Here is a 23708-nt window from a genome sequence, read left to right on the forward strand (position 1 = left end):
TGTGATGGAGAGGATGGAGGAAGGAGCACGGGGAGGGCAAGAAGCAGCAGGATGGACAAGCCCAGCAGCACACGGGGTCCCCGAGCTGGCCGGGCTCCAGCTGCATTTATCAGGCTAAGCAAAGGGGACATCGCCAGGGCTGTCCTAGGAGTTTCTCTCCAGCCGGACAGTGCAGGCAGGCTCTGCAGCAGTGGCTGGGCCATGGGGAGGGCTGGGGGAATGTGTTTAGTTCTCCGAGCATTTCTCCACTGCGTTTTCCTCGCTAAATGGCTCTTATTTTTAGATCCAGGCAGTTGCTAAGCATCGCTGCCTCGCTAAGGCGGCTTCTTTCATGGCTTGACACCAAAGCACGCTGACAACACGCTGCCTCGTGAGCGCGGCCCTCCCTCCTCACTGCTCTGGATTCCCTTTCTGCCCTGCGGCTCCCGTGGGCCGGGAGGGAGAGGCTGGGCACAGGGACCGGAATAGGATGCTTTGCCTCCCCCCTGGCTCTCCTCTGATCCCCTCTGTCTGTCTGCATAGGTCAGAGAATAAAGGGAGGAGAGGTGGGAAAATGCTGGGAGCTTGGCAGCCCCCTGAGATGTGCCCAGGACCCCTGGCATGGTGCAAACTGGCAGCACGCAGGCAGCAGCTTGACAAAAGCCCCTGGCTTTGCTCGTGGCAGGGACTCTCCAGCACAGTTCGCATCCCTCAGGCTGATGTCAGGCACAGATGGCAGCAAGTAACCGGGGGCAGCAGCAGGACCTCCAGCCCCCAGCGCCAGATGTACCAGTGGGGCTGTGAGCTCCTCTCTCGGCAGCGCTGTGTCCCTGGAAGCCCCCCCAAGCTCTGCTGCTGCTGCTTCACCCCTTCGCCGGGGCTGCAGGAGATGGAGGGGGGCGGAAATCCTGCAACCCTGAATGGGGAGGACCTGCTCCTGTGCTTGGCTGCAGGCAGATGGAGCAGGGCCACCCTCCCCACACCTTTGCTGTGCCTCTGGGCCGCTGCACGTCCCCTCCACCTCTGGCCGGTTTCCCATGCAGCTTCTCCCCCGAGGGAGGGGTGCAGCAGCCTCCCTGAGCTGGGCAGGGCTGGGGTCCCCCTTCTTCTGTAGCTCCTGGGCGTCTCAAGGCACAGCTCGGCGTGGGTGCCGTCACGCAGGGCTTGGGGGTCCCTCGCTGCCCCGCAGCGGGCTGTGGGGGTCTGTGCTCCTCCTGCTGCCCTCGCCTTCTCCACCCCCGTCCCCTTCTCCGCCCCTGACTCACCCAAACCGCCGGAGACCCCCACCTCGGTACAGCCCGGAGCAGCTCCCTCCCTGCCTCTTCCCCGGAGCCCCCGCCCCGTCCCGCCACCGCCCCCGGCCGTGCCTCAGTTTCCCCGCGGCGGCGAGGCGCCGGGTGGCGGGGCCGGGCCGGCGGCTCCCGGGAGGAGGCGGGGAAGGACGGGAGGGAGGGGGCGGCCGTGCCCAGCCCCGGCGGCGGCGAAGAACGGGGCGGCTGCGCGCTCCTGCCTGCCGTACCGAGCCGTACCGAGCTCCCCGGCACCGCCGGCCCCTTCCTGCTGCCGCGGTGAGTGCCGCGGGCGGCGGGGCGGGGGGAGGCGGCGGGCGCGGGGCCCCCCTGCCCGGCGGCGGAGCCCGTGCGCCCCGTCGCCGTTCCCCCCGCCGCTCGGCGGGGCGGGAAGATGCGGAGCAAGGACAGGAAGGAGAGCCTGTCCGAGTCCCGCGACCTGGACGGCTCCTACGACCAGCTCACGGGTGAGTGCCGTCCACCGGGGAAGGTGCAGCAGCCGCTCGGGTCCACGGCGCGGGGGGACGGCCCCGGGCACCCTGGCCCGACCCCGAGCACCCCGACTCTCCCGCTTCCAGCCCCGGCTGAGCCCCGGCCCCCTGCCCGCCCCGCTTCGCCGCACGCCTTGCCCGGGGTGGGGGGGCGGCCGCGACCCCGGCGCTGGAGCAGGGGGACAGTCCCGGGCCCGGGAGCGGGGGAACACACATGCTCGGGGGAGGCCGGGGTCGGTCCCAGCCGGGCGGAGGTTGCCCCGAGGCAGGTTTGCAAGGAAAAGGCCCCCGCCGGGGGTGGGATGCTTGAATCGCTTTTGGCCGTCTCCAAGCTCACCCTGCCTCACCGCGGCTCCCAAGCCCCTCGGGGGAACCCGGGTTTGGCGCTGGGCTCCCTCCGACGTGCCTTGGACCCCCCTGCTACACCCTGGGGTGGCACGGCAGCACCCTGGCACCAGATTCCCCAGGAACTGGGGAGGCTCACCCCACTCAGCAAACCCCAGCAGCACCACAGAGCCTGGTGTCCTCTCCACCTGTCACCAGGTGTCCCCCAGAGCATGTCCAGAGATGCTCTGTCCCCGGGATGGGGTGGCCATGGGACAGGGAGGTCAAATATGACCCAGCTGTGACCCTGTTGCATCGCCCTCCATCCTTTGCCCCAGCAGGGGATTGCCTGGCTTCCCACATCCCACCACAACCATCCATCCATCACACCGCATCCCCCACTGTCTGGTAGCAAAGCAGCTGGGCTGGGACTGGTGGCACCCCTCCTTCCCCACGTGCTCTCCACGGATCAGGCTAAATCCCATCCCCTTTCAGGGCCTCCATCGCAGCAGCTGTGAAATGGGGCAGCAGTTCCCACCTGGCTCCCGGGACCCACAACGGGGCCGAAGCTGTCCGTAGCCAGTGGGGTTGGGTGCCCTCGTGCCGCGGGCACTGGGGTGTGTGCACAGGCGGCTCCCCCGAGTCCCGGTGATGCTTCTCCTGCCACGGGCTGGAGTGGATTTCAGGCTTTGGTCTGGAGTTTCGAGGAGGTGGTGGTGGTGGTGGCAGGGCAGGTAGCAGGTAGCCCTGCTCTGCTTTCCTGAGCAGCCCCACGCGTGGGAAATGCTGCTTGCTGCCTGCCCAAACGTGCTGCAGGGAAGATATTTTTGAGCTGTGTAGGAACTTGGAACCCACACACAACTTTTGGTTTCTCCGGTAACTTTAAAATGTCCATATGGATTTAAATCAAACCAAGGTTAAAAATAAATTCCAGTCTCTCCGAGGCTGAGACCTTTTATGCCTGGGCTTACCTCTGAGCCAGCCGTGCAGCAGGAACCTGGGCAGAGGGGAGCTGTGCCAGCCCCTGCCTGCGGGGATGGGGCTGCTGAGAAGCCTCTGGGGAATAAGGCTGGAAATACCTGTCCCATTTCCCAGTGTGGTAAACAGAGGCCCTGGGAGAACACGTCACTCCTTTGCTGTCGCAGTCAGGTTACTGACCTGCCAGGGCAGAGCTGGTGGTAACGCCAGCTGCCCCGGGAGGGAGCTGGTCCCGACGACACCAATTTCCCCCGCACTGGCTGAACGCGCTGAAGCCATCCCTCCTTGTGAAGGGAAAGTTGTTTTTCTCCCAGAAAGAGTGTGGAAGTGATGCAGGCAGGAGGAGAAGGGATGCAGCCTTAGCTCTGGGGAGGCTTTAATAGCTCAAGCTCCTGCCCGCTAACCTGGTCCAGCCTTTTCCAGTTCCTCGGGGATGTATTGAGGAGCCGGGACCCCCATGGAGATGTAGCGAAGCCCCAGGGTGGAGCTGGCTGTGCCAGTGTGGGCTTAGTCTCTCCCTGCAGATGGGAGGGTCCCTGCTGGCACCCGCTGTTTGGTAGCTCAGCCCTGCTTGGGGACAAGCATGGGCAGTTTGGAGTGCTCCTGCAGCCTTGGGGACCTCTGTCCATCAGGGTCGGGGGCACATCTGCCATGCAAGAGCTGTTAACTGAGAGATGATGTGATGTCAGGCAATGCAACAGCCCCACAGCAGCTCCAGTGGTTGCTGGTGTGGATGGGGACAGCAGTCAATCCTGCTGCCTCCCCATCACTCCCCAAAAACAGGGGTGGGAGTGATGAGAACACCATCTATGCATACCCAGAGAAGGGTTAGCAATACCCCCTTCCAAAAAAACGGGGAAGGGCTAAGGGGAAGCAGGACCTCCAGCTGTGTGCAGGGTAGAAACCCCCCACACCTTTCCTGGCAGCACACTGATTTTTAAATTAAAAGAGCTGCTGAAAATGGGGGTGCAGTGACAGCCCCCCCTCCCCATGGCATCTCCAGCAGTGCCCGGCCGCCCTGGTCCCCGGCCAGAGCAGCCGTGCGGCACGTGGATGTGTGTGTGAGAGGCGAGAGCGCCCGAGTGAATGAAAGCTGCCTGCGTGTGAGCGGTGGGGAGAGCGGGCACCGGCTCCCTGTGCCGGGGAGCTTGGGCCGGCTGCGCTGGGGCAAGCTGGGACGGACTCTGCCCGTGCCTGGCCCCGCTGCAGCAGCGTGGGGCGAGGACAGGCATCAGCCCAGCCCGACTGCTGAGCCTGGGCACCAGCCTGGGTGCCCGCCTGGGTGTTAAGGAGAGAAATGTTTAGCCTATGCCACTAGGAAATTAAACCAGTCCGTTTCTGGGGTATTTAGATGATGCTAGCGAGAAATAAAAGCCATCTATAAATTACATTATTTCTCCAGCCCTCTAATGACACGAGCGATTAGCGTGCAAGCAGAGCCCGGAGCCAGTGGCTCGGGACTGCTCTGGACATGGCCCTCCGTGCGGGAGAAACAGGAGCCCCGTGCCGCTTTGCCCTGCGGAGCGCAGGTACCGCGTCCCTGGCCCCGAACCCCGGCAGCGTGAGAGGGGCTCGGAGGCGGCTTTCCCTCCTGCCCGCCGCTCCGCAGGGGTGTGCGGCAGCGGGGCCGCCCCAGCCCCAGCTGGGGAGCAGGGACCGGTGGCCTGGGGCCCCATCTCACCCCGTGGGACAAGCCCGTCCCAGCCGTGCTGCGTCCTGTGAGTGGGGTGGCACCTGCCAGCACGGGGTCGGTACCTGGGCTGTTTGGGGTGGGTCAAACCCCTTAGCTGTGTTTTGGAAGGATGAGGGATTCGTCTCCGGGGCTGTTGGTTCCCCAGAAGGGGTTAGGAGGCTCACTTTTCATCCCTGCTTTTTCACCCCTGCTTTCTCCCTCCCGTTGTCATGTTGTGGGGTCTCAAGCAACCACTTTGCTCCACCCCAAAGGCAGCTGCAGCGTCTGCAGTGGGTGAGCAATTGCTATAGAGACCATCTACAGAGCTTTGGGATCCTCCTGCCTGCCGAGGCATGGCTGATGGGTCACTGACCCTTAGCACTTTTAGGCAGTCCAGCCAGTGAGATGAAAACCGCAGGTGCCGGCGTAGCGGCAGCGCGGCATCTGGCTGAGCCCCCCTCGCTACCTGGGGGAGGGCGTTTCAGAGACGGGGCCGAGCTGTCCCCCACAGACACGAAGGGAGGACGGGTCAGTGGGTTTGGTGGGAGGACAGCGGGAGCTGGGCTCCCTGCCGCGGGGGAGAGCCGAGGAGCGGTGCCCGGCGATGCGTCCACCGCAGGCGGGTCCCAGGTGATGGGCAGATCGGGGGCTGCGCCGGGGGCTTGTTCTGCTGCCGGCAAACCCAGAGGCTCCATCATGGCAGCTTGCAGGAAAATCTCCACGAGCTTGCATAGCGTAGGACTTCCACCTGCAAGGGGGTTAAATTATTGCCCAGGGTGTGGAGGGGGTGTCAGTGCTAGCCTGTCCCAAATAATAGTGTGTGTAAGGGGGAGCGCTGGGACCCGCAGCTGGAGGATGGAGTGACGGGGCCGATGGGGTGGGAGCGAGGGCAGGAGGCAGGCAGGGTCCGGCCGGGGGCCCGGCTGCAGATGTGGATGGCAGGTTGTGTGCTGTGCCTGTGGCTGCGTGCTGGGGTGGATCCCAGGGAGGGACACTGGGGTGGAGACTGTGCCCGAGGCCACGGCAGCGCCTTGCCTGTGCCCAGAAAAAAGCTGCTTCTCTTGCCCAGTTGCTTCCTCGAGCAGCACAGGAGCACTCCTGGGTGCACGGCCCTGCCCACGTGGGTCTGGCAGGGCCAGCTGCCTGCATCCCTGTGGCCAGAAGCACACGTGGCTTTGTCCCCTCCTCCTAGTAGAGCCCCGAAGACACACACCAACATCATTCCCCCCGAAGGAACCATGGGAACCAAGGGTGCTGCCTGTCCCCCTGCTCCCCCGCTAACCCGACTCCTCCGCACTGCCACCGCTGCCCCACACGATCCCCCTCCGCTTGCTGCTTCTGCTCCCGCGGCCCGGCGGTGAGGCTGGGCTGGAAGCCAGGCTGACCCTCGAGCCAGGTTCCCAAACTCTGCAGGACGCCCCCAGTCAGGGTGGGGTACGGTGGGGAAAGGGTTCCCACTCGTGTGCTGGGGTGGGGGGCTCCCGTGGAGTCCTCTCTGTGCCAAAGCGCCCTGCCCTCGACAGATGCTGCACCTTCCCAGGGTGATGGGAGCATTGCCTGACTCTGCCTCTGTCTGCTGTCTCCCTCTCTCTGGCGTCTGTACCCCTCTGCCTCTTCCCTCTTTGCTGTCCTGGCTTGTCTGCAGCTCTTTGATGCCGATGAATCCCCTCTCACGGGGTGTTGTGGCCTCTCCTGACCGGAGGCGGAGGTCCTGGGCATCCCTGCTGGAGGGGAAGCTGCTCGGAGCCTACGCCAGGGCAGAGCCGCGCGTGGGGCGAGGGGCACGCCGGTGATGCTGCTGGGTACCGCTGCCTGCGGGCAAGTCGGGTTTTGCAGGTGGAGAGGCTGGAGCTGAGGTTTTGGCAGCCGCCGCTGCTGCTGCATCCCCGCAGGCAGAGGCAGGTCGGAGCCCGCGGGGAATTGGTGGCACAGGATTAATTGACAGGCAGTTCGTGGGTCTGGCTGGGGCGGTTAAATGGCTGGTTCCTGCAGATGCCGATGCATAATTCATGGGCTGTCGCAACTTCGGCCAAGGTGTACAGCTCCTGCCGCACGGGGCTGGTGACGCACGAGCAGGGAGCGGTTTGCTCTTTCGCCATCTCTGCGTCCAGGCAGGGCGAGGAGCTTTTCCCCGCGGCTGGCCGTGTTGTGGCCGGAGAAGGTGTCCGGACCCGGTGGTGGTGCTTTCCTGCTGTGTGCTCTGCTGGGACCAGTTGCCCCCAGAGGTTTGGGAGCTGGTAGAGGGGGAGGTTTGGGAGGGTGAGCAGAGCTGGTCCCTGGAGCAGGCATTAGTTTCCCCCAGGGCCATACCGGGTCCATACGTCCTGGCTGGAGCTGAGCCTCATTCCCTCGCCTTCCAGCCAGGGCATCAGGGGGTTGCGCCAGCCCTGAAGGACAGGAGAAACCCCATTAGTGGAGCTGCCCTCCCCCTGCCTCACTGGCTCTGCTCATTAGTGGTGTTTTCATTAGGAGAAGTGGTTTGGTTTTGTTTAAGCCAAATTGCTGTGCTTGGGAGATGATAAATCCATCTGCTGGCAAATCGCTCTCCTGCCGCTGGGATGGATCCCAGCCCTGGGCTTTAATCGTGCTGCAGATGAATGAGCCTCCGGTGAAATGAATCTCCCTGCTGTGCCCCGCCAGGGGGGGCTGCGCTGGGCGGGCTGCCTCCCCAACACCACGGTGAGGGGCTCTGGCTTGGGGTGGGGGATCAAAATCCTCTGCTAAGGGGTTACGGAGCCCTGGGGTGGTTATGGCCAAGCAAATGAACTTCCAGGGCTGGTGCAAGCAGTTTCTCTGGGAGCAAAGCGGGAGAGGAGCCCCTTTCCATGGGGCAGGGGCTGTGGGTGGGCGCAGCGGTCCTTTTCAACCCACCAACCATGCCAGGGTGCTCTGCCGGCGGCCGGGGCTGGGTGGGTGCCATGCCATGGGGGTGACAGTGCCTGGGACAGGGCTGGGGCCGGGATGCAGGGGATGGAGTGGCCCCACTCCCAGCGATACCCTACCGAGTGGCTTTGCAAAGGGTATGTGGCAGCAGGGCTGTGCTGGGTGGGAGGCTCTTACCAGGGTCCTCCTGAGCTGCTGTGGCTCTGGCTGCTTCTGGCTTTTAAGTAAATGTGTCTTCTGCTTCCAAGGAAAACGGGTGGTGCAGCACCCCGGGGAGCGGTGTGAGTAATTAGCTTGTTTGGAAATGGAGCCCAGCGGGAGGCAGCTGGGGGCAGGATGGCTGCCACGCTCAACAGGAGCTGATGGGGATGGGGGGCACCGGGGTGGGGCGAGTCACCTACGGACACTCGTGGGCAGGGGTGCCATACACGTGCGTGTGTGCCCACACTCTCACGGCATCACGCCTCTCCTGCCCGTGCCTTGGCAGCCCCCAAGGCTCAGCTCTGTCTGGCTCTAGGTGACTCCGGCCCCGTTTTGGCAGGAGCCACCCCGCTTTTGAAGACATCGAGTCAGGCATGCCTCCTGTTCAGGCAGCCAGCGTCCCTGCCGGCACCGAGACGGTGTTAGCATCGCTGCTGGGGGCTGTGGGGTGCAGCGAGAGGGTCAGTGTCCCATCCATGCTGCTCCTGCTCATCCCCCCTGGGGACATTGAGGTCCGGGGGACATACGAGCAGGTACCCCAGCTCTGGCCATGGCAGCTGCAGTGCCCGTTCGATTCCTGCGCCATCTCCACCCGCAGTGAGTGTTTTGGGGGCTGTGCCCTGTGCGAGGTGAGGGCCCTGCACGCCCCTGCATGCAGACGAGCCCGATCCACGCTCTGCTTGGCGAGTCCTGGGCTGTACCTGGGGCAAGCCAGTGGCTTCGTCCTGGATGGGAGGGAGGGAGTGGCGTGGGGTTTGGCTGACCCACGGAGAGCTCCGACGAGGCCCGCGCTGCGGCAGCTGCGGTGCCCGCGGGCAGGCAGGGGATGCTCGGAGCCCCGAGGGCTGGCGCCAGCCTAGCAGCGGGGATGGATGGCTTTGCCTGCTGCCCCTTTCCCAGGAGCAAGTCAGAGACAGTGATGGAGTGACTGACTCTGCAGGTGGGCTGCTGGCACACATCCGCTGCCCCAGCCCTGCCCTGCAGAGATGGTGGAACTAACTGGGCAGGATGGGACCCCCCTGGGCTGTCCTGCTGTCCCCGTGAGCCACCTCCTGTGGCAGTGACATTCCTGCTGGGAAGGGGCTCGACAGCCTGAGGCAGAGAGAGGTTTCTTGGCAAGGTGCTACCATGAGAGACTGGCAGGACCCTGTCACTGAGCCTTCATGGGGCAGAAAGTGGGACCCTGCTTGGGGCTTCAGGCATTGACCCCAGCAGCAAGGCACCGGCTTCCTTACCTGCCCCTTTCCCATCACCAAACCCACGCATTTGGACACCAAAAAAGTGCTTTTTAGGGATGGAGCGTTGGTGATAGTCTGGCCAGGATCTGAGTGACAGGGAAGAGGGTTTCCAGGGTTTTTGCCTTGGCACAGCTGGGGAAGGTGCAGCCCTGAGGGATACAGGGAGGCACTGGCAAACTTGTGCACCCATGGGTCACCCTCAGACCCAGCAGGAGCCAGGGAAGAGCCGTCTCGCCACTGTCATCCGGTTACTACAGCCCATCCAGCCGCGGCAGGGTGAAATGAGAGCCAACCTGCTCGCTAACGAGATTAGACTGACGAGCCACTGCTCCCGGCCCGTTCGGTTAATCGCTTCTTCCTAGACTGAGTTTTTAAAAATTGCATTGCTTACAGAAAGCCCCTGAATGGGTTTAAAGGCAATAATCTGCCCGGCTCTCCACCACTGCAAGAGTCCCTCTGGGGCTACTTGGCAGTGTGTTGTTGAAGTCCCCGGTGTGTCTCCCTGTGTCTCTGGTGGCCCCAGGAGGTGGTGAGGTGGCTAGCTGGCCCTTGATGGCTCTTGATTTACTCCAAGAGGAAATATGAATGAATTTTTAATGGCGTGCTTTAACAAAGCCTTCTGGAGGTGAGGGAGAAGGGAGAGGGTCAGACGACGGGCTCTGTGCTGCAGCCTGTGTGACGGGTCCCCTTTGCCCCCCACTCCTGCCCTGAGGGCTATGGCAGGCAGCTGCCCACCCTGCCCATCCTGCTGTGCTCCTAGGAGCATGCTGGAGCTGGGGGGGTCCGGTGGTAGGGCACAGCACCCCCAGCTCTGGTTACACCTACATGGGCGCTCGGCTCCCTGTCTGACCCCAGAGTGGGGAGGGATGGCCCCTGGTGCCCGGTTTTGGGGTCACAGCACAGGTTGGCAAATGGGTGCAGGGCTCGGGCAGTGCAGCGAGGGATGCTGTAACATGCTGTAGTTACAACTGATCCCGGCATCTCTTGGGGACATCTCAGCCCTCTGCTGGGTGGTGGGATCTGCCCCTAAGTACCTCTTTCTTTCCCCCTGACTCCTTCCAGAAGTTGCATCTTCCAAGCCCAGCCCCTGACCTGTGCTGCCCCTGCTGACCCAAACAAATTGCCCCCGGTGCCCACCCTCCCCGCTCGCCTCCCCTCCGCCGTGCAAAGTGAGTCACTCCCGGCACCGGGAATCATTCATGTCATTTCCCCCTTTGCCGCAAAGTCATTAATGCGAATGGAATAATTTGTTGCGTAACGGAGACGATCAGCGGGAGCACTGCTCCGGTGGGTGATGCCTGGCCCCAGCTCCCCACTGCCCCGGCCACCACTGCCCCAGGAGAGGGCAGCTTGGTGGGATCGCCGGCTGGGAGCACCCCAGGTCTTGCCGGGGTTGCGGTCCCGTGGCCGCACTGTGCAGGCAGTGATGGTGGTGTCTCCCTGAGGCGTTTTCCCAAAAACCATCAAGTCCCGACTGGGTGGGATGGACCTGCCACAGCCCCGGTGTCTGCTCACCCTCGCAGAGCTCCTCCGAAAGGGGCTCGTCCCACCTGCTCCACAGTGACGCGGGCAAGACGTGTCCCCTGCGTTGATGGGGGGGTGTTGTGGCACCCAGGACCCCTGCCACGTCCCGGCCTCGTACCCGCCACGTGCTGCTGCAGCTCCTCTGAGCTCCCCAAGCCGGGGGATCACAAGCGCTTCCCACCAGCAGCCAAACCCGCTCCCGGCTTCTTGCTTCAGAGCTGGGGACCCGCAGCCCTGCAGCCCCGAAGGGCGGCTCTGGAACTGCTCGCGGCGAGGTCCCGGCTGGCTGTTGCTGCTGGCGATAGCAAACCCCTGCGCGGGGTGCAAACCCAGGCACGGCCGGGGCTCCCTCCCGGGGCCCGCGCAGCCTCCCAAGCAGGGCTCTGGCTGGAGGGGGACTTGCCGCCCTCAGGCACCCCAGCTCAGGACGGGGTGCTGGGAGCCCTTGCTCGAGTGATGCTCGCTGTGGCTGTGGCATATCCGGTCTCTCCCCCGCATGGCGAGCGGGGAGAAGGGCAGGGAAGAGTGCTTTAGGAATTAAAAGGCGTTGTGGAGGCTGCCCCCCTGCCCAGGGTTAATTTGCTTCTATCCCACGCTTGGCCAGGCATTAATTTAAAGATGCTGCAATGGGAGAGGGGGAGCCTAAGAGGATTGGGCTGAGAGCAGGAGGATTTAGCGAAGGGAAGGGACGTGGCTGGGGCTGGGGGCTGCGCAGGGGACAGCGGCATCCGACGGCGCAGGATGAGCAGGAGGGAGGAGATGGCCGTGCCCCCCTCGGGACCAAGCCTCCCCGATGTGTCCCAGCAGTGGCTGTGGTGGTACCCAGTGCCTCCCACCAACCCCTGGAAGGGGACACGGGGGTGAAGAGCTCCCTGTCCCCAGGGAGATCACCACTGGGGGGTGGCTGGGCAGGGAGGGGGACCTGGGCTGCTGGCTCACAGCGTGGCCGTGCCCCACGTCCCACCCCTGCCCCTTGCTGTGCGTGGGAAACAGGGCAGAAGTTTCATGCCTGGCTCCGTGGGGGGCAGGCGGAGCCCCTCTGGGGTGCCACATCCCAGCGCACCCAGCTGGGATGTCCCCTCGCCCCAGCTGTGCAGCGGGTCCCCTCCGTGCAGAGGGCTGCCCTGGAGCAGCGTGGGGAGGGAGGAGACAGTGTTTAATATTCCAAAGTGACTCATTGAAAACCTGCTGCTCCGGAGGGCTGATCCAGACCCAACACCCCTGGGAAGGGGCTGGGATCAGGGCCACTCCAGCCCGGTGTGAGCTGGACGGGGGAGGCTCTTGGGACCACATCCATCAGGGCAAAGGAGCCTTTCCCCTTCTCCTTCACCCGCAGACCCGAGGGTCCCACCTCAGCCCTGGGCCACAGCTCCATGGGGGTCCCAAGGGGCCACGGTGGCTCCCCAGCCCCACGCCACTCTGCACCTCCCTCAGCGCTGTTTGTTTTCTCAGCCTGCCCTGCTGTAATTACAACCTGCTGTCATTCTCCGGATAATGTGTCGTTCCTTTTATCGCTGCTTAATTAAATAACTGTGGGGAAGTGAGGGGCTGGGGATCCACAAACAAGCAGGTGGCACTGGGGATGTCTCTCCGGGCTGGCAGAGGAGCTGGATGGCGAGGGCTGTGCCCTGGCTTGGGGGGCATGGTTGAACGTGGGGTACCTGCATGTGCTTGGGGGATGAAGCGTTGATTTTGTTTTTCATGGGCACAGCATCTCTGGCACAGACGTTCCCAGGCCATCCCCGAGGAGGTGCCCTGAACACGACTGCCATGGTCCCGTCCGTAATTCTCCCCTTGGCTCAGAGCTGTGCCCGCTGCCAGGCCGGGAGGAGCATGCAGGCAGAGTGTCCGCTGCCAGGCCAGCTGCCTCTGCCCACAATTAGCCGGTGCTAATGAGTGTCCCTGGCAGCTGCTGCTGGGTCAGTGAGCTCTGGCTGAGTATCTGCCAGGTGCTCCCGCCGCGGGGCTGGACGCCTGGGTCCTGCTCCCTGCACCGCAGAGCATCCTTTGGTTGTGCCGTTGGTCCTCAGCGTGGGCACGGTCCCCTCTGCTCTCTCTTCATCCCTTCCTTCATCCCTCCGCTGTCTATCCGCTTTTGCGCCTTCCCCAGGAGGCTGGTCCCAGTTTGGGCGCTGGCAGTGGTGCATCTCCAGGTGCTGGACCTGTGTCTTGCTCCCCTGGGTGCCCCTTTCTCCCCATGCCCGCCGCCCCGCGAGCTGCGGTAGCGCTGGGGATGGTGTCTGTTGCAGCGTCCTCGGGAGCAGGATGTGGCCATGTTTAAAACCATGTGGGCAGGGGCAGCGGGAGCGCTGCCTGTCCCGCTGTGATGGATTGGGGAAAGGTCTGATCTGACGGGATTTCCATCTACCCGAGATAAGGCGCTGCACCGAGCTGCGGCAGGGCAGCCCGGCCCGGGTGGGGATTGATGAACGTCCCCAAACTGCTGCCAAGCCCCGAGGTTTGTGTTTGCCTGCAGCAAGGAACCGGGTCTCTTTGCAGCTGCAGTCCCCTCCCTCGCAGTGCACCGAGCACCCGCCGTTGGTCGTGCAAGCGGCGTCGCGAGCTGCGCTTAGCTTCCGTCTCACGGAGGGTGGGGGCAGCTCTTGGCACTGGTGATGAGAGATGGGGTAGACTGGAAAATGTCCCCCGTTTGGGCACTGGCCTCCCAGAGCTGTAAGCAGCCATGGGCGTTGGGGGAAACGATCGGTTTGGGGATTGAGAGATTTTGGGGGCACTCGGGGGCTTCGTGGCAGATGCTGTGGGGAGAGGAGCTCCCTGTCCCTGTAGGGGTTGCGTGCAGGCAGGGGAGCATGGGGTGACCTGCTGGCTCGGGGTGCCTCTCTTTCTGGTGTGCTGCCTGTCCTCGCTGCCTGCCCTGGATTTGCAGCTCGGGAGTCGCTTTGCACGGATCAAAGCCTTGGGGCATCTTTCATCTCGGCTTACCTGGGTCCCGCCTGCCCCCCAGCCCGGCGCACGGGGAGGGGATTTGGAGGTAATCCTTGCAGACGGGATGCTGCTGGCTAATTATAGCAGAGCCTCTCGCTTCGTGGGAACCACGCCGAATTGTCCCTCGAGCCCAGGCAGCGATGGTACAAATCTGCTGCTAATTAGACTTGAAAGTCCTCCCGTGAGCTCAGGCACAGGATGGATATTTGATTATTAACATATTTATTTCTGAGCCTCTCAGCAGGTCTTGCACTGGGAGGCTGTGATCTCCCCGAGTAACTGCCGGGCACATTTCTTCCTATCAAGAGTGCTTGGGCGCTCCAGGGGAGGAGGGGATTGTTCAGCTCTGTGTGCTCATTTTTGGGGGTGTCTCACCAAGGTGTGTGGAAAAGACATCCTGCTGATGCTGGGGAGGTCCCAGGTGGCAGCACGGCCCCCAGGCTCTGCTCTGTGCCTGCTGCCAACCCCTCTGCCGTGTGGGATGCTCCTGACCCTCGTGCCCAGGTGGGGAACCCAGGGACATCTTTTCTCACTTGCTCCTGGGCCCATTGGCCCTAGGTGCTGGGTAGGCAGTGGGGGGGAGTGAGGACAACCCAGCGGTGTGAAGCAGGTGCTGAGCACCGCAGCCCGACACAAAACCACCTGCCATGGCACCCCCAGGGAGAGCATCCCTCCCTCTGGCGGAGGCAGACAAACTGCGATGGAAACACTGCCTCTGAAACAACCAAAAATAGCTTTCCTGTCCCCAAAATGTCACTTTAAAGAGGCAGTCTCTGGGGACACCCCTGGGCTGGCAGTGGGCTGAGTGGGTGCCCTGGAGATGCTGGGTGGGCGGCCCTGCTACCCCGTGGGGCCGGGAACATGGGGCAGGGAACATGGGGCAGGGGGCTGGAGGCCTGACCCTTCACTGGAGGTATGAGTGGGGAGAGGGTCAGTGCTAGCATGGGGGGCCATCAGCCCGACCACGGGGCTGCGCAGCCTCTTGGGTTGAGGCTGGAGAAAGGTGTAGGTGGGCTGTTGGAGGGGCAGCACTGACCTTGTGTGTCTCCCCTGCCCTGAGCCCCTCAGGTCCCCCCAGCCAGGTTGTCACTCATCCAGGGGTGTCAGGCCAGTGCTGGGGACTGTCAGTGTGGGGACGGGCAAGAAGCCGTGGGTCGGGACCTCAGCCCCATCTCCAGCGCCGCTTTGCCCTCCCTCCCTGCCCTGTCGCTGCATCTCCCCGTGCGGGGGGGTCCGAGCCAGGGAGAAGCGGGCAGGCGAGTTGTCGCAGCACCGGAGTTATTAATAGCAGCAAACACGCTCGGTGCCTTCAAGCCAAGCCCGTTCTGGGGGAGTTTCCTGCTATTTGAAGTATGTTTCCCCTCCCCGGGATCCCTCTGGTGCCTTATCTCCCTCTCCCAGCTGTGCAGCCGGCGAGTGCCGGAGCCCCTGGATAAACCGTGGTGCTAACAGCCTTTCCCGTGCCACCCAGCCCGGCAGCGTCTGGCTGGGTGATTGAGGGTGCCCCACTGCCCGCCCTGCAGGCAGCCGGAGCCATCCTGGTCCCAGGCACACCATGAGGTCGCATCCCAGCCCGTTCCCACTGCCTTTCGTCCCATCACTGCCCAGCTGGAGCTGTCAGCAGCTGGGTGAGCGCTGATTGCAAGGAAATTAGCCTAGTGCCGTCTCCCATTTATCGGAGCCCAACCTGTGCATGATCGCACGGGGCGCGTTAATTTGTCACCATCGCTGTGGCTTGGTGCGGGGTGGTGAGCGTGGCGAGGCTGGAGGGGAGCCCGCCGGCGGGCTGGGACAGGCAGCAGCCTGCTGGGATGCTGAGGGCTTGTGCCCTGCCCTGGAGCAGATTTGGGAGCAGGGCTGGCATCACTTGTGGCCAGGCTGAGATTTTTCCCAGCCTCGCAGTTCAGCAGACCCAGCGGGGAGCTGGGACAGGCCTGGGGACGCGAGGTGGTGTGCTGGGGATGGGAACCTCTGCTGCTCCCCGTGGGGTGCCATGGGCACGGAGCAGGGTGGGCATCCGAGGGGCAAAAATGTGCTGGTTCAGGTTAAGCAGATGCTGTGGCCGTGTTGTGCCCCGGCGTGGGCCGCACACCCCCAGACAGCGATGTCCCCACACGCAAAGGCTGGGCTTTTTGGAGGTCCTGGGGCCGTGCTGCTCTACTGCCCAGTATGTTCTGGGTGTGCCCAGAGTTGCTGTGTTTTGCAGACCCAACAAGTTCAGAAACGGCCGCGGATGCTCCAGGCAGGTTGTGGTGCCCTTGCTTAGCACGGCCGTCTCAACACGTTGGTCCTATAACCAGGGCTGGGCTCAGCTCCTGGCCCTTTTCCCTTCCCCGTGCCTCAGTTTCCCTGCAGATGTTGGTGCTGGTCTTTGCCCTCATTCTGCAGGGCATGGAGGGTCTTGGGGTGCACCCCAGGAGCCTGGGTGGGGGGTGATGGAGCCTCCTCCCCGCTGCTCGCTACCCTGTTCATGGGGGCGATGAATTATTCAGGGGAGGGTGTCTGCAGCCGCCTTCGTGATGCCAATGGGGCCGACGTGCCGCCGAGCACAGAGAGCTTTTCTGTGTAAATCCCTGAAATATTTAGCAGAACTGACTTAGAAAATACAGCTTGGGAGGAGTTAGTGCCTCAGCATAACCTGGAGGGCTGGGGGCCATTATGGGGGGTGATGGGGGTGATGGACGCACCAGGGTGGTCCCAGGGGGGCTCTGGCCCTGGTCTTTGCCTCACACCCACCACCCAAGTTGCTGGGGAGCTCGTGTCTGTCTGTCCATCTGACCACCGACTCTTTTGGTCTTTCTGCTTGTCTGCCATCAGACGGTGGCGGTGCCCCCACCCGTTCCCTGCATTGCAGGGGTGCTTTGGAGCCCGGTGCCCGGCTCAGCCCGCTGGCTGGGGCATGTCCAGGTCCCCAGCCCGGTGCCGCCAGAGCCAGGCTGCTGCCCCATCACCCGCTGCGTGCCGGCTGCTGGCAGGTCGGCGTGGTGGGACCGGTGCACAGCGTTGGGCCGGGCTCCTTCCCCGGCAGCGCCTTCCCGAGCAGACGGATCACGTCACATGCATTTTTTAACACGATCCATCGGCTGAGAATGAGCCAAGCTGTCGTCACAGGTTTGTGATCAAAGCCAGACATGCCCTGGCAGCCCGGGGGAGGGTGGCCCTGCACGCTACCCCTCCCCATCCCACGGCTGATTTACGGGCATTTATCCCAGCAGAGCAGGTGGGGGATCCAGCAGTGCTGCAGGTTGCAGGTGTGTTCCCTCTGCATTCCTGGAGCTACCGGGATGGCCCGTGCCCTCCTCCCCAGCACGGTGCGGCAATTCCTGACCCGAGCATCTGAGGCTGGGGGCAGCCATGATGCAGCGCCGGTGCTGCCGCTGGTCTTTGTGCACAGCCCTACACCGCAAAATCACGCCTTGTGCTGGGAGTCAGAGCGAGCTGGGTTTGCTGACAGCCAGGGTGAGGTAGGAAAGGGTTTGTGCTTGTCTTGGGATGTGTTTTGGACCAGGTTCACAAAGGAGCAAGGGGAGGTAAGGGAAGCAGGGAGCTGTAGCTGGCTGTGCGTGGGGAGCCAGCTGGCTGTGCCACCACGGGGCTGCCCCGCGAGGCAGCCTGGGCTGCTCTCCCTTGGCCTTCGCAAGCTCACCCTTTCATGGATGCTCTCTGTGCCTTGGCAAGGTAGGAGCTGTGTGCTGCCCCATGCTCTGTACATCGCCGGGCCAAGCCCCCATGGGCTGCTCCCCCCAGGCTGTCTGCCCCGCTCTGAGGCTTCCGTCCACCTCCTTGCTTGGTTTGCTCCTGTCCCCCTTGCCTCCCTGGCCCAGTGGGCCCATATGCAGCACGACTGTGCTGTGTGTTTCCCTCTGCAAGCACCAGCAGAGCCCCCGGGCTGCGCTTTGCTGTGACAGCACATCCCATGTCAGAGCCGCTGCAAATCCTGCCTGCTAATACCTATGCAAATTACCTCATTAGCTGCCTTATTTATTTTCGCTGGCATCACGTTTTCAGCACGTCCCCAAGTCCCGGAGGCTGCAGGTCCCCAGGGCTGGGAGGAGGCAGGAGCGGCAGCGGGACCCACACGCAAGGCTGGCTGTCTTGAGCCTTCCTCTGCGGCTGGCGGCGGTGTATGGCCCCCACAGAGCCACCCCCCCGACATGGTGTGTCGGTGTGTCTGGGACCAGGAACTCACGGCGCCCTGCTGCTGGGGGACACCCCTCATCGTCCCTTGGCATGCCCTGGCTCTGGCGTGAGTCTTGCTGAGCCCTCCCTCCAGCCAGGAGCTGCCCTGTCCCCCCCAGGCAGCCGTGGGTCTGGCATTGCTGTGATGTGTATGCCCTCCACCCCCCACGAAAGGTGACTGCTGTATTTAGGTACAGAGAGAACAGAGCATCTGCCCCGTCCCTGTGGACCTGAGTGGCGGCTTGAGGCTTGGCACAGGGCTGCCGGGTGCCCTGCATCCTTCCCACCCTGATTGCCCTTCCTTGTTAAGGGAGATTTGCCTCCTTCCCACCCCGATTGCCCTTCCTCCTTGAGGGAGATGTTGGCAGATCCTGTCGCAGGGGTCTGCCCTCTGCCAGCCCCAGGATGACTCTGGAGAGCCCCTGGATGCCCTGGTCGGGGGGGCGTGGGCTGGAGCCCTGCTCTGGTCCTCTCCCTGGGGTGTGTAGCCTGGGCTGGAACACTTCGAAGCCCAGGCACCATCCAGGGCTGGCACAGGCAGGAAGGGCCCCCGAGCACCAGCCCAGCATGGTGCCCCTGGGGGCTGTCCATGCCCCAGGGTGTCCCTGCCCATGCTGAGCATGCACGCAAGCGTCTGGCTGCCTGCAAGGATGGCTGTCTTCTGGTTGCATTTTCCAGGGGTGTTCACAAGCCCATGACACCCATGACAGTGGGACGGGCTTTGCACGGGCACCAGGGGACCCACATACAAGTGCCAGCCCTGAAGACCTTGATCCAGCCACCCTGTGGGCTTGTCTGTGCCATGCTGAGCCTCCTGCAAGCGTTGTGTCTGCTCCCCGCCTTCTGTTTATCTTTTATTTTTCTCCTTCTCTTCGTGGCTGTGCTGATGAATATTTCATGGCCAGGATCCAGTGTGAATTTCCCTGGCTGGTCCCTGCCGCCAGCGCTCCCGTGGCAGGTACCAGCCCCGATGTCGGGGGCTTAGGAAGGATGCGTCGGCCAAGAAGCCGTCGCGGGAGGAGCTGGGCAGGGAAGGAAGCCGTGGCTCTGGTGTGGACAGCTGTGTCACGTCCCCCTCGCGGCAGTGCTGTCGCTGTCCCTTCAGCCCGCAAGGGACTTCCGGCGGAGCGTGGCGGCCGCGTGTCCGTGGACGGATGGCCTTCACAGTTCCCGTGCATCCTCGCACACGCGTGCACAGCCTTGCCCAGGTGGCCATGCTCGCCTGCGTGCTCCGACGCAACTGGCCGCGTCCCCTCCTGTTCCCCCTGTGCCATCAGCCGCCGCTGCCGTCTGAATGAACCGCGTCCCCGGCTCATGTCCCCGGCTCACCTCCCCGTGGCCCTGCCGCCGCCGCTGCGCTGTGCGGGGGCTCCTCTTAGCGTCAGCCGGCAGCAACGGCACCGTGGCAGGCACAGGCCGTGGGTCAGGCACCACACGGGCCGTGGCACCACACAGGCATCGCGTGGGCTGCCCTGGGCTCCCGTGCATCCAGGCTGGAGGTGTCCCGGCACGGCGCCAAGAACCTTCAGGCAGGCAGCAGGGATTTGGGTCAGGGAAGTGGGGGACAATTTTGCTCTCCAGACTCCCTGAATTCACCGTTTATACCCTACAGCGGGGAGCTGGTCCAGTCCCCAGTGCAGGCCTGGCACGGGAGGTGTGGGGCAGCTGCTCCCACTGCCAGACCCAGAGCGCATGGGGGGAGCAGAGCTGGAGGCAGAGCCTGGAGCCATGGTCTTCCTCCTTCCCATTGCTGTGGCTCTAGCAATGCTGGGTCTCCTTTCGGGGGCCCAGCAGATGCTCTGGGGACACAGGCAGGCTCAAAATACCGCTTTGGGAGGTGACATCCTTTGCCCTGTAGGGCACTGTGGGGACTGGAGTTCCCCTGGGGCTGGGGCAGGACCTTGGGGACCATTGGCCCCTTCGTGGGGGGAGCAGGTTTGGGAGAAGCACAAGGCGGGGCAGGACGCTGGCAGGGTGCACCCTGCAGTGGCACCCATGGTGGCTGTGTCCCAGGTGATAGGTTGTCGCCAAGAAACTGTGTGTAAGAGTGGGCTCGACAGCCCTGCTTTGTGGCTTGCTTTTGATTTCTGCTGAATTCCTGTTCGTCTGGCCAGGGGAGAGGTGGGTCAGTGCCCCAGTGGCTTTGCTGCCCTCCTGCAAGGGCAAGACACGCGGCCCCTGGTGCCAGCCCGGGGAGCGTGTGCTCGGAGGGAGCCTTGGGATGGCAGCAAGCCGGCTCACGTCTCTCTGCAATGCACCGTCCTTGCAAATACCTGCTGCAGGTTGCTGGGTGCAGAAGGAGAGGACAGTCCCCTAGCTCAGCCCACGTGGTCCCCGTGAGCTTCTGTCTTGGTGTCAGTGCTGAAGGGCCTCACTGGAGAGCCCAGGGCCAACCTGGAGGGGTGATGCTCCTTTGAAAATCACTGCCCAGTTCTGGACTGGTTGTAGCACCCGGGGATGCTGGCAGGCAGCTGAGCCTGGAGGTGGGGTGAGTGACATCGGTGCTGGGCTCTTCCCTCACACCGTGTCCCTGCAGGCTGGCATGGGGTGGCCATGCTGATGGGGGGCACACAAGCACCCCTGTCCCACATGGCCGTCATGACCAGGGAGCACAGGATGGTGCTTGCTTCTCCCACACGCTGGGATGGAGCAACTTTCCTGGTCAGCTGGGATCTGGTTCTCAAGGAATAAGGTGGTGGTTTTGGGATGGATCTGCAAACTTTGTTTGCTGTCATGTCCTGTGGGCTCTGGCACCCTCCTGTGGCTGTTCTGCCACCTCTCCTGTATCCCACGGGCTTTTGGGATGCTGCCTTGGGCTGAGTTGTGCTGGCTGGTCCCCACGGTGATACAGTGGAGCTGGGTCTCTCTCCCAGCATGGGAGGACCTCTGTGTTTGCAGGATTTGGCCTCGTGTCACCCAGCTCACGGATTTGATCATTGCAAGAAACTGTCCCAGCGTGTTTGTGTTGTGGGTTTGAGCCAGGAGCGGGGCTCCTGGATACTGTAAGATAAGGACGAGGGTCCTAAACCTGACCTGTCCTCAGAAGGTGGCAGGAGGGGACTGGGCACCGCTGGCAGCCCAAATTTCTGAGCTTTTGGCTGTGGGCAGGTGATCTGCAGGGGGTAGGTTCAGTCGGGGTGTTGCATTCACAGGCTGGCCCTGCAGCTGTGCCTCTGTGTCTGCTGAGCTGCCTGCTCTGCCTCGGCTGGCCTGGGCTGTCCCCCTCCTCCTGCAAGGCCGATGTCCCTTGCAGCCATTCCCTGGCCCGGGGCTTTGTGGGTGTGTTATTGCAGGGTTGCAAACCCTTGCTGTGCCGTGTCACTCCTTGCTGTAGGGTCTCCCCAAACTTATCTCAGCCCTGCAGCGACCACTGCAGCATCCCCTCTGCCCCAGAGCATTGTCTGCCATGGAGTGGGGGCTCTCTGTTGGGGAGATGCCCCCCTTTACAGGGGCATAACCAGCATAACAGACAGGGAAGGCTTGGTTTGGAGGGGATAGCCCTTTCTTTGGGGACCAGGAGGTGAGGTTACGCTATACCAAGCCCTGGGGGGGCTCCTGTTCCTTCCCTAGGGTCTCCTTGGTGAGGCGTTGGTAGGGACTGGGCAGTCTGGCTGTTCCTGGCTGGATCACGCCTGCACCCCCTTCCCCATCCCCAAGGGAGCAGAAGCTGTATTTTCCATCAGGTCTCTTTCTTCACTTCCTCCCCCATTAATAAGAGATGAAGCTTATGAAATAATAGAGCCTGGCTGGATGCAGAGCCGAGAGATCCTGCTGGTGTAGGGTGTGGATGTGATGTGGAGAGGGAACTGCAGCTGGGAAAATGGGACTTGGGGAAGAGATGTGGCTGCCAGTCTGCACGGAGCATCTTGGGCTGGCGCTGGGAGCGGAGAAATCCCACCGCTGCCACGCGCCAGACTCTCTTCTGGCTCTGACACTGTGCAAGCTAGCAACTCGCTGCCAGGCTGAGCTTTGGAGCAAGCAGCTCTCAGCCTGGGCGGTCGGGGAGTCTAACTCCTCTTCCTCTCATCCTTGCACCGATCTTCATCTCCTCCCCTGCGTGGAGCCAGTGGGAGCGGGTGGTTGGTGCCCGGGGATGCCGGATGCTCACAGCGCTGGAGGGCTGATGCTCGGGGATGCAGGAAGCTCGCACTGCTGGAGCACTGTTACCACAGGGATGCAGGACACTCGCAGCGCCGGATGGTTGCTGTCCGGGGATGCAGGACGCTCGCAGCACTGGCTGGCCGGAGCAGATGATTGATGCCCAGGGATGCGGGATGCTCACAGCGCTTGATAATGGGAGTGGAGGGCTGATGCCCGAGGATGCAGGATGCTCTCGGTGCCTGCTCCCCTCCGGAAGGAGCATCCTTCCCTGCTCTTGGAGAGAGGCGGCCCTGGGATGCAGCAGTGCCTCATTGGTCAGCGGGACCTGTGGAGTCTGCGGGTTGCCATACCAACCTGCCTCTGGTTCCCGGCCAGCCGGGGCGTGAAGTGCCGGGTCGAGCTGGTGGCAAGGGGCGGACCAGGAGCCAGGGGCAACCCGGGGCTCTGCCAGCCAGGGAGGCATCCATCCGCTTCTCCCGGAGAGCTGGGTGGCAGCGCTGGGCTGCCCGGCCCCGAGCACCCCCCTGCCACTGCTCCCTGCCTCTCCCTGCAACTTTGCTGCGCGGAGGGGGCTGGCGGGCTGGCACGGCACCGGGGGGTCGCCCAGGCACCCCACTGCCTCGCCGAGCTTGTGGTCAGCGTTTGTGTGCCTAAGCCCTGGGAGGGGCATCACCACTGGCCCCCCGGCCCCTCTGGATCTCAGCCAGCCCGCACCGGAGCATCCCAGCACAAAACTTCCCGGCTGGCTGCCTGCCGCCTGGGAGCAGGGCCTGGCAGCTGCCGTGCTGCCGGGCGCTGCCTGTGCCCTCTCCGCCGGGCTGGACCTGCCGCCGATGCCCGCGGGCTCGCTCCGGGCAAGGAAGGCTCTGTCCTCCCCGGGCATCACCTGCTGCTCGGAGGAGCTGGGGGGCTGTTTGCCGGCCGGGAGGGGGTGCGACTGGGTCCCTCCCCAGCGCTGTGAGCTGGAGCCATGAGCCACTGCCAGCAGCGCTGCAAGAGGCAGCTGGGCCGGGTGATCCGCTTCTTCTACCAGTTTGTCACTGGGACCCTCTCCCAAGGTAGGTGCTGCCCTGGGGTGCATGGGGGCTCTGCTCCGCGGGAGGGGCTTTCTGTCTGGTGGGGTTATCTGGGGAGGAGGGAAATGCTGTTTAGGTGCTGAGCGGTGCTGAGCGATTCAGCCGGAGGCACTGGGCTCTGTGTGGAGCAAAGCTGAAGATGGTCACAGGAGGCAATGAGAGCCCCTGAAGGTCCCCTGCGGACCTGGGTTGATGGGAATGTTTTATTCAGGGAGGGGACTGGTGCAGTGAGAAAACTGCTGTGCAAATAAATTGCAGCTAGTCCGACCCTTCCCTCTAGTGCCGCCTCCGGGGCCAGGGCTGCGCCCTCCATCCAGCCGGCCAGACAAGCCCCGGGTGCGAGGGACACACCCTGGTGCCTGCATCCACCCGTGCTCATATCCTGGGATGCTGCCTGGTCCTGGGGACAGAGCTGTGTGCTGTCACAGCCGTGGCAGGACCCACGTCCCCCTGCCACCCCTGCGCAGCCCAGCCAGCTGGCCAGGACTCCCTCTCCTGTGTGTGAGCCCAGACCCACCTCATGACCCCAGTGGGCATGTGTCGGGGAGGTTGTCGTGTGCCTGTGCGTGCTGGGACCCTGGATGCCCAGTTCCTGCCCCTATCCCTGTGTCCCCATACCTGGGGTACGTTGCCCTCCCCATGGCCTGGCCCTGCCGGGGACCCCCAGGCTGCCACCCTGGGCCACGACGGTACTGGGGTGGGATGCACCAAGCCAGGAGCATGGGGGAGGCCTTGTTGGGCCAACGTGGCAGCGTCACGCCTTGGAGCGGGGCTGGGACTTGCACCGCCTTCGCCAGGGCTCAGCCTGCCCAGAAAAACCCTCCCAG

General features: G+C 63.6%; 1 protein-coding gene across 3 annotated transcripts in view; it reads left to right on the forward strand.

The window, feature by feature from the left end:
* Positions 1 to 1477: 1477 nt before the first annotated feature.
* KCNIP2 (potassium voltage-gated channel interacting protein 2) overlaps positions 1478 to 23708 on the forward strand; it is a gene marked incomplete at both ends in the record, with an annotated part of 45031 nt that continues 22800 nt past the window's right edge. For all 3 annotated transcript variants that reach the window (XM_082002361.1, XM_082002363.1, XM_082002364.1), the window contains one exon: positions 1478 to 1735. In XM_082002361.1, the coding sequence (XP_081858487.1) occupies positions 1663 to 1735 (73 nt within the window). The remainder of the gene's footprint in view (positions 1736 to 23708) is intronic.

This window comes from Phaethon aethereus, assembly GCF_964289735.1.
Source record: "Phaethon aethereus genome assembly, chromosome: 7".
NCBI classification, from domain to species: Eukaryota; Metazoa; Chordata; class Aves; order Phaethontiformes; family Phaethontidae; genus Phaethon; species Phaethon aethereus.